Source organism: Formica exsecta, unplaced genomic scaffold (assembly GCF_003651465.1).
Source record: "Formica exsecta isolate Colony F162 unplaced genomic scaffold, ASM365146v1 scaffold484, whole genome shotgun sequence".
Taxonomy (NCBI): Eukaryota; Metazoa; Arthropoda; class Insecta; order Hymenoptera; family Formicidae; genus Formica; species Formica exsecta.
Genome location: NW_021852075.1, coordinates 79588 through 89845, shown reverse-complemented (window position 1 = coordinate 89845; position 10258 = coordinate 79588). Strand labels below are relative to the sequence as shown.

The following is a 10258-nucleotide window of genomic DNA, read 5'->3' as shown; positions in this document are numbered from 1 at the left end:
CGAACGGTGCGCAACTTTATATGTCTAATATCACAGTGTGCAATTGCAACGTGTCCAATTGTACTGTGCGCAAGTGAAGGCTTCTCACCTCGAGATGTTTGTACGCGGTTTTGGTCAATGGGTAGCGTCTTCCTAAGATTCTGAGCGGTCGCGCGATTGAGACATCCGTGTCGCGTCTAGACGTCCGGTCGCGATCTCGTCTGAAAATATGCAGGCGATAAGAAAAACGACGCTAGCGGATTATTAGTTCGAATAAACGTTCAATAGCTGTAGGATGTACCGAGGGGTTAATAAGATTTTAATGTGTCAGGAATAAAGGCGTGAAGGAATTTGCTAGAACTGGTTGTTTATTAACAAACGATATTTGTATCTATCGCAACTGTAACACTAATGATTGAATCTCGCGTATCAAATACTTAACGGGCGCTCACGCGAATAGCGAGGAAGAACGCACGGAGAAATAAGTAAACGGTCTTAACTGTATGAGAGCCGGAACACGAGTCTTACTCATTGTCCTGTTTAGCTCTTTTAGCGTATCCCGCGCTATCCTCGCGGTCTCGCTTGGTTAGCCTCGATCGATCGTCAAACAAGTGCTGCTGTTGCGGTAGCCTCCCCATTGTCGCGTACATTATCGCTCGTTTTTTTTCGTTCGTAGGCTTCGGCGTTCTCCGTTGACAATGAAGCGCTTTACTGATGGATGGTCTTTATATACTCGCGTAGAGATCGCTTAATCTTAACATTTCGAGGAAGTCCGATATCGTGGAGATATCTCGGCCAACCCGATTTTAGCTTAAGGCTGGGATATTCCGTGAGGTAGATCGAATCGTCCGCGAATAATCCACGCGCCGCAAAGCGCAGAGAACCGCGCGCGCGGGGTCGATTGGCGCGACGCTCGTCGTAGCGGGCGCTGCGGTGGTCGCGGGAGTCGCCGTCGGATAGTTTCCGTCGCCGTGAGACCCGTGCAGATTCTGTATAGCGAGAATATCCTCTATGCTCAGCTTAACCGGAAATTGATTCTCGATGTCGGGTATATACGGGAACATTATCGAGTCGTTGCGCATGCTGTGTTGTAGACCCAAAGCGTGGCCGATCTCGTGCGTCAGCGTTTGCAACAAATGATGCGTGTTGGGAGGATTTTTATTTAGATACACGTGCCACGGTTCCGAATCGTCAACGTGTAGCTCCGACGCGAAATCGGTCGCTCCCGAGGGAAAGAACGCATGAGCTAGGGCTCCCCCGGGACCGTCGAAGGTCGCCGCGCAAACGCCGATGTTCCGGCGATTCGCGTAAGTGTGCGCGCCCGTTCGATACGATATCAGTATATCGGGTCGCAGCGGGTCGCGCGCGAAGGTTAGCGATGAATTCACCGCTCATAACGCGAACGCCGCTTCGGCCGTTCGCGAGAGTTCCTCGCCAGCTAGCTGAAAGTTCCACGTGAGATGCGTTTTCGGCCATTTTCGCGCGATCAGGCTATACGCGCGATCGAGAATGTCCGCGAGACCGCATCGCGATTTGCGCATAAGGCTAAGCGTAATGGCGTCTAACGCGCCGTTTCCCGATAATTGATAGTATTCCTGAAACAGCAACAACGCGCGACGCAGAGATGTCGCGTTATCGGACGACAGCGATTCTCTGTCGTCCTTCAGAAAACCGTACGCGCGCAGGAAGCGGAGCGCCTCGGCCTTCTCCGAGTCAACGGGCGTGGCGGCCGTCGCGACGACGAGCGTCGTCGCTAGAACGAGAAGAACCGTCCTCGCGTTAGTCATTGCGCGGAGCGGGGAAAGACGCGGGAAACTATCGAGAGACGCCGGGCGCGATTGATTCGCGCGTTCGGCAAGATGCCTATTTTTATCGTCGGCGAATTCGTCGCGGGTGGGAGAGGGGGAAATGCGATTCGTTCGAAAAAGAGTCGCCGCGCCGTTTCCCGATAATTGATAGTATTCCTGAAACAGCGACAACGCGCGACGCAGAGATGTCGCGTTATCGGACGACAGCGATTCTCCGTCGTCCTTCAGAAAACCGTACACGCGCAGGAAGCGGAGCGCCTCGGCCTTCTCCGAGTCGACGGGCGCGGCGGCCGTCGCGGCGACGAGCGTCGTCGCTAGGACGAAAAAAACCGTCCTTGCGTTAGTCATTGCGCGGAGCGGGGAAATACGCGGGAAACTATCGAGAGATGCCGGGCGCGATTGATTCGCGCGTTCGGTGAGACGTCTATTTTTATCGTCGGCGAATTCGACGCGGGTGGGGGGAGGGGGAAATGCATCGACGATTCGTTCGAGGAAGAGTCGCGGCCCGCCTCGATTAGAGGGACGCGCCCTTTCGACGACGAGCGAACATCGGTCGAGCGTCCGGGACGCGCGACATCTAGCGGACGCTCGAGTTCCTCTCGCGGTTTTACTTTTTTATTATTTCTATTTTCATTATTCGTTTATCCTCTAAGAAGGACATTCGACGAGCGATTAGAGAAACATACCCCTTCCGGCGACGATAAACATTCATCGAGTATCCGGGATGCGCGTTATTTAGCGGGCGTTCGAGTCCCTCTTATCGTATTATTCTTTGTTATTTTTTCCTCTATAATCTATTTTTATTACTCGTTTATCTCCGCTCGTACCGCGGCATCTGCGCGACAATCCTTATAAACGCGAGATCGTTTCGAGAAGCGTCAAAGTATTCTCGTTCGCGAGATAGCGAAGTGACGAGGCGACGAAGCGTGAAACAGCGAAGAGCAAAGTGGCGAGGTGCGAAATAGCAAGAGTTAAAATCGGTCGCGAACTGCTCGATATGGAACGAATCGAGCAGATAATTAACGCGGCCGATTGCATTAATGTAAACAGAGATTTAATCGCGATAAAGTCCTACGTTTTGGGAGATCTCGCCTCGGATCTGCGCGAGGAGGCGCGAGGCGTTATCGAGAACAGTCCGGATTCGTTCAGACTCACCTTTCATTTGGACGGAGACATCGATATCGCGCGTTTAATGTAAGTATTCGATCGGAATTTTTTATAATACTTTTTATAATAAATTATAATCTTTTAATAACTCTTTTACTCTTTTACTTTAGACAACAGATAGAGGACTGCATAAGAATGGCGCGAGAATCGCTCTACGATTTAGTGACGAAGACGAGAACTATGCTCGCGCAGGCGCAAAACGTTCACAGCGCGTTGCGCGACGCTCGCCGACGCGACGTCGCGCGAGCCCCCGAGCAATTCGAGTTTCGCGATCGCGACTTCGCCGTCCCTGAGTTGATCGACAGGCTTCACGGACGCGAGGATAGGCGAGTCGTCGCGTCACCGACCGACAAAGAGCCCGAATCGCGGCCGATCGACGAGGAGCCCGAATCGTGACCGATCGACAAGAAGCCCGAATCGCAGCTAATCGGCGAGGAGCCCAAATCGCAGCCGATGGAGGACGAGGCCGAACCGTCGACGGTCGACGAGGGTGAACCGCCAGCGAGTGTACGATTGGAGGATTACGAGCCCGAATCGCAGCCCTTCTTCGAGGTGTAACTTTACAATTTACTAATAAAATTTGATTTTTGTTTGTACTTATATACTTCGTGTATCGTACGCGCGCATTTGTAAAATGTGATTTTTTTACGAATAAATGCTATATATTAAACGAAGAGTCGATTCTTTTCGCTTCTCAAAATATATAATTAAATTTATAGGTTATATAATTGATGATAGATTCGATACATTATATAAAGCTTAAAATAAAATTAAATTTATAGATTAAATAATTGACTCGATATATTATATAATATATGATGATGCATAATATACAATAATTCAATATAATTTATAATACAAACGAGTAGATATAAAGTAATATAATATAGAATCAATCACACATATTACGCAAATGATCGCATCGTTTGAACCACCAATCGTGCAATTTACAAGCGTTCTCTAACGCGCAATTCTTCGCGTGATATCCGCAGCGAAAGGCCCGCGAAGCGTTTAGAGTTTCCAAACGTCCGATATCCTCGTGCAGTGATGCCAGTTTTGAGACGCTGCCACAGCCACAGCGTGTGGAGGGGATAACTCACACAAGCGTGAACCGTGTACGTGTAATGCGCAGAACGCATTACATGTACACGTTTCACGCTTGTGTGAGTTATCCCCTCCACACGCTGTGGCTGTGGCAGAATCTCAGAATTGGCATCTCTGATCGGTGGGCGAAAGATTTGAAATCGTTGATCGACGAATGAGTTACCGCCGATAAGTCCCATCCGGCGTTCTTTAATATCTTGCCTTTTTCGACTGTCAGCAACGCGTAATTCTTGATCGTGCTTGTTATCCCAACGTTTCTGCTTCGATCGATCTCCACACCGTCGAGCTCGTAGTGAATCTCCTCGAACGTAAACGCCGCGCAATTGTTCACCAGCCTCGTCACCGACGCGATTTCCTCCCGCGCACTCGGTGACTCCTTCGACTCGAGTCTACCTTCGATGTAGAGAAAACTATCGCACGGTAACGTGTACAGATCTTGCTGTTGTATAGGAATTCGTATCTCGTCGCTATTCCCGAACGTAGTATTGGCGTAAGGATTGTACGTGTGAGTTTCGATCTTGAAGATACGATCGTCGAAGATCGGCTCCCCGCCGATGCTTAGAATGTCGCACATTCCGCTTTTACGGAGAAACGGTTCTCGGTACGACGAAGCCCAAAGAGCGCAGGAAAGCCGTGTTGGCGACGGTTAACCTTCCTCCCTTTTTCTTTCTTTTTTTCGCGTCTAGGGGCGACGCGATAGCGACGACGGGCGCGTTTCTCGCATTCGATCCGTTCACTACGAGCATCGCGCGCCTTTCTACCATCTTCGCCGCACGTGCAGACGAACCGTGACCTCTTCGCCACGAAAATCGATTAGTCTTCCGTTCTGATCCACGACACGCACATTTATAGCCATAATATTTATTGGTTTACCGGACGCCTAGCATTTATTCGATTGTAACATGCGAGACGAGAAACCCAGTAGCGAACCGATGTTATCGGGTTTTGTGAAATTTACTCGATACGCGCACTTGATCTCGCTTTTCATAGTGTTATCGTTACCGCGAAGCGTTATAGAGTTTTCACTCTTATCACCGTTCTCATCGTCGTCGAAATAGTCGTCGCGGTCGTCGCCGACGTTGTATATTTAATCGTCATCGCTCATTTCCGGTTCCTCGTTCCCGCGCTCTCGTCTCTCCTCTCTCGCTCGTCGTTTGCGATGAATCGCGGCTCTTAGGGTGCGTTCCGTTATGCACTGCGAATACTGTAGTTGTGACGTTATGTAAGCGTACTGCGAATAGCGTTCCGTTTTAATTTCGTGTACTTTGAAGCTGTTGAGAACTTGTAAAACGGAACGCACTCGCAGTACGCTTTCAGCAGCTCGCATCTCGCATCCAGTGTTGTAATAACCTATCTATTGTTTTGCTTATAGTTTTATAAAAAATGAATGAAATGAATAAAAATATAATTGCATTAATTACGCATACACTAATAGAAAATATAGATGACTCGAGTGATTCTAGTAAAGACGAGTTAGATACAGAAATATTGAAAGAATTAAACCGGCGAACTCGAGTACCGAGAATACGATGCAAAAATTATGTTGAAAATATCGTATCTTCATATTCGGATATGGAGTTTAAAACTCATTTTAGGTAAGTTGTTAAACATAAAACATAATAAAATATGAAAGATTAAAAATTTATAAGAGTCGTTATTTACTATGCATAGGATGAAACGCAGTACTTTTATATTCTTGTTAGAATTATTAACTCCACATCTAACAAAATCAGATTGATTAATAAAAGTGTTATCTCTAAAATATAATCTATTGAAGTTTATATTTAAATCGGGCACGAACTTATGCAATCACCTGATATATATATATTATAATATTATTAGCGTTTTGCAGGCTTTATATACACTCATGATAAGAATTTGAATACGGGTATAGATAATGAATAACGCGCCGCATAGCGATAAGCGACTGAACTATTTTATAATACTTTGTAATAAGCTGCAGATTCTGTTCGGTTTTTGCTGCCAATTTGCCATCAGATTGCGCACTTCAGACCTTGTTCAGTTTTTGCTGACAATCTGATGTCAGTCATGTCAGCAAGCTTTGCTCGGTTTCTGCCGCCAATTTGTTGTCTAGTTATGTTAGCAAGCTTTGTTTGGTTTTTGCCGGCAATCTGCCAGCTTAATCGGTAATAACAACTCTTGCACCAAATTTGTAGTCTTTTTGCTGACAATAATTTGTAGCAAGCACTTGGCAATATCTGTTAGAACAGACGTGGCTGACTGGGTCATAATTCCAAATAGAAAAATATATATCAGATATGTAATATCATATTTATATATCAAATGTTAAATATGTATACTATTTTTTACCAGTTGTTATTGTTTTTTTTAACATATAAATTACTATGTATCTATAAAAATCTGATATATTATACTTCTTTAATAAATGTGTAAGTGACAGATTTGACGTTGGGAGGGCAACAGCGTGAAGAAGCGTTAGAAGAGTAGTTTCTGCTTTGTATTCTTATTTACATATGTTTATAAAATGGCCATCACCAGAAGAAGCAAAAGCTACATGGACACTTATAAAAACCAAGTATGGGTTTTCAAAAGTAATAGGTGCAATTGACGGCACTCATGTAAAAATAGCAGCACCAAAAAAATCCAGAATGTTATATAAATAGGAAAGGCTATCAATGCGCGGATTTGTCGTTGTGATACGCTCCTGTCGTTGCACTCTACTCTAATGAGATTAATAGCCATAATATTTATTGGTTTACCGGACGCCTAGCATTTATTCGATTGTAACATTCCCATTTTCTTGTATTATTTCCCGATTTATTGTTATGGTCTTTTATAACTTTATATGTTCTTTTATACAACACTTCTGCGCACTTATATCATACCCCATTTTTTTTAATTCTTTGGAAACGGTCTCCCAACAATGTTTCACTGTGCTTTTTCTACTGTGGAAATCTTTTTCTTTACATGTATATATATCTATCAACAGCATTGTCTCCTCTTTTGTCCAATTATGCTGACCTTAATATCACAAAAAAGAATATTACTAAACATTAGATTTCACTAAATATCTCAAATAAATACTTTTATCAATTTACCTTTACATTTAGTATCCTCATTCTCTTTGTTATTTTCATTGTTGTCAGATATTGAGTTTTCACAAACTGCCGTCGTATCAGTAGTTCCTAAAATTGAATAAGAATAATCTACAAATTGAAAAGATTTAGAACTTGCTTAAAAGATAAATTTGCAGTTTCTTTAATTATAAGTGTAATATATAGATTATTTAAATTAACAATTACAGTATAAGCTCATTCATAGTAACTTTCTAATAAAATATTTAACTATTAATTTATAAAACTATAATGTATAGAAGTTAAACCTCCGGTTGCACTGATGTAATTTTGGTTTTAAACGAGACTTAAAATTTTTGGATTTTGGCAATAAGTAATGTTAAAGCCAAATAACATTGGTTATTGCTAAAAACAAAAAGTTTTAAATCTCGCTTAAAGTCAAAGTAACATTAGTGCAACCAGGCATTATAGAACTAAACACACACACACGCACACGCTTCAAAAAACTTATTATGAAAAACATGTTTCATTTGATTTTACCAATTCTGATTTCTTTGTTGGATATACAATTACGTTTTGCTTTTTCTAGTAAATTTGTTGCGAATTGTATATCTGTAACAAAAATATAAAAATAAAAAGCCTCAATTATCTTAAGTTTTATAAATTTATGAATTATGCTACAATTTTTGTATAACGTAAATATATTAATTAAATAAAAAATAAACTGTGTTAAAAGTAAATTTAATTTAGTAAATTAGAGGTATAAGCAAAAAAAATAAATTATTATATAAAATAAATTATTATATATAAAAAATTTAATCATATAAATGAAAAACTTCGTACCATTTCGGGCCCGTTCTGCGTCTTCTAAAGTAATAGTGACCATATAAGATTCATTACTTTCCGCGTCAATTAAGGTTATCTCAGTGGAGGTGGCCATCTTGATCACTAGTCCGTACTGCGAGTGCTTTACCTCGCCGGCTGAAGCAGTCGCAACAGGAAGTAACGTCAAAATTAGTGACGTCATAAATTTGTAACAGTACTATCGCAGTGTATTGCTGTCCATATCGGAACGCCATTGGCAGTACTGCTAGTATTCGCAGTGCATAACGGAATGCACCCTTAGGGTGCCATTACATGAAGCGCGGAAACGCGGATTAGCGTAACGCGGAACGATAACCTCGTCGTTGTCATCGAAGTAAAATTTATTATTCGTGGAATTTATATTCGGTATCGTGTTATAAGTCTCGAAATTGGTTAAACCTAACTCGTAATCATCGTCGTTTAAATCCAGAGGCGGAAAGTAACTCGCCGCGAGAACGCTGCTTCGTCCGGAAAGAGTAAGAGTTAGCGACATGATCGACGAGAGCGGTCGAACTGCGCTCGATCGACGAACGATGGTCGATATTATAGCCTGCGATTCCTTCAATCGCCCCCCCCCCGGAGAAATCGAAGACTCAATTGTCCGCAGATATTCTGATCGCGCGTTTGCTCGGAGCGACGATTGTATCGGATGTTCGCATCGAGCCCGAGATAACGCGCGAGTTCGCGCGGAGAACGAAGATTGCCGAAACCGTCGTAGTAGATCGCGTTGCCCCCTTTTTTCGCGTACGCCACTCAATGAGTACCCGGGCCGGATTTGTCGTCTAAATTCACGATGCCGCTCTCATCGCGGCGCGCCCGCGATGGAAACGCGTCGCGCATAAACACGCCTCTAAAGTGAGGCACGCGTGAGAGTCGCAGCGCGATTTAACTGTTCGTTCGTCGTTACTCCGACGGATGGGAGGATCCGTAGCGTCTGTTTACGCAAAGTTTTTTTTAGCTCTTCCTCTTCTTCTCGTCGCGTTCCGCGCTTGTACGTTGCGAGGTATAAACCACGATCCTCCATTGCGTCATCGTGACGTCGCAGTTCCTCCAAAGATTAATGGTACTTCTTTTTGGTCAACTAAGCACTGTACTGATACCGCGTTTGCCACGCATGCGCAAAAAAACCCGGCCCGAACAACAACACTGGTCCAGAGAATTGATGCCTCGATCGCCTCGTGCGAATCGTTTCGCGAAACGGGTACCCGGCCCGCAAAATTGATATCCGGGTATGTGTAGTTCGAAGGGGAGCGCGTTTATCGCTCTGTTCAATAAGCCGGCGCCGCCGATATCACCGATTACACCGTACCGCCGTTCGCGAATTGCATTCGCCGCAATCTTTAACGAGCAGCGCCGGGCCGTCGATGTGCGTTCATTGCCAGGGACGATTGTAATGCTCCAGACATCGACGGTAGCGCCGCACCTCCGGATCCACTCTTATATGTTCGGGCAGTTTCTCCCACAATCGTTCCACGTAGCGACGGAAGTGCTTTAGCAAGATTACTTTCGGGATAAACCGCAATTGATCGGTGGTGAAATCGAGAATATCGTCACCGTCTACTAGTAGAATAAACATCTCGATTCAAAGCGCGCGATTCGCTACTGCGCGATTGACGGCAAGCTATTCGTATATAAATAAAAAGATCTCGCCCTGCCTCGCGCGAGTGTACCGCGCACGCGCGCGGCGAGAGGAATGCGCTTCGTGCGGCAGCCGATCGCGATAAGGATGACGAACCTCGACGGTAAAGCGCGACCGTCGGAGGAAGCGCGCAGACACGGTTGTCTATTACCGAGCGCTATTCGCTGCCTCATTTGCGGTCCCTCTAATTGTGGTAAAACGAACGCGCTGATAAGTTTGTTGGAGAGCCCGCACGGCGTACGCTTCGAGAATGTTTACGTTTACTCATTGTCATTGCAGCAGCCTAAATATCATATGGTTTCCTAGTGATCGACAAAGATAGCGCGCTTCGCGCCGGCAGATACAGACAAGGGTTTAACGGCTTCGCCGTACCGTAGAGCGATCCGTCGTCGCGAATACGTCGAACGCGTCGATCGGTCTCTCTCCCGCGAGCGAGAAGAATCGATTCGTTAATCACGATGGCTGCGACGGATATCGGCAAACGAGAGAAGACGGCGAAAGAGATCGCTAAGACGCGCGCATCGATTCGTAAAAAACACAGAGCGTTAAAGACCGGCAAAATGGAGAACGAGATCGCGATGTAGAGCTGTTTCAAGCTGATCGTCGAACCGCTGCGGCGCATCGCTGAACGCGCCGAGCGA

At 45.0% G+C, this 10258-nt stretch overlaps 3 protein-coding genes across 4 annotated transcripts; 1 reads left to right on the top strand and 2 right to left on the bottom strand.

Annotated features, from left to right (window-relative positions):
• Nucleotides 1-785: 785 nt before the first annotated feature.
• LOC115241420 (stromelysin-2-like) lies at nt 786-1823 on the bottom strand. The gene is given in 1 exon segment (XM_029817171.1): nt 786-1823. A coding segment is annotated over 1 exon segment (981 nt). The 5' UTR covers nt 1767-1823.
• A 550-nt stretch (nt 1824-2373) lies between these two features.
• Nucleotides 2374-3501, top strand: LOC115241424. The gene is made up of 2 exons (XM_029817184.1): nt 2374-2981; nt 3065-3501. The coding sequence occupies exons 1-2, from the start codon at nt 2785-2787 to the stop codon at nt 3348-3350; spliced, it is 483 nt and encodes a 160-aa protein (XP_029673044.1). The 5' UTR covers nt 2374-2784; the 3' UTR covers nt 3351-3501.
• A 3352-nt stretch (nt 3502-6853) lies between these two features.
• Nucleotides 6854-8189, bottom strand: LOC115241422. 2 transcript variants are annotated; one of them, XM_029817177.1, is made up of 4 exons: nt 7958-8189; nt 7655-7726; nt 7139-7225; nt 6854-7061 (listed from the first exon to the last, which is right to left on the bottom strand). In XM_029817177.1, the coding sequence occupies exons 1-4, from the start codon at nt 8139-8141 to the stop codon at nt 6874-6876; spliced, it is 531 nt and encodes a 176-aa protein (XP_029673037.1). In that variant the 5' UTR covers nt 8142-8189; the 3' UTR covers nt 6854-6873. The 2 variants fall into 2 exon arrangements, with proteins under 2 accessions (XP_029673037.1, XP_029673038.1); XM_029817178.1 differs by lacking the exon at nt 7655-7726.
• Between the last annotated feature and the right edge of the window lie 2069 nt (nt 8190-10258).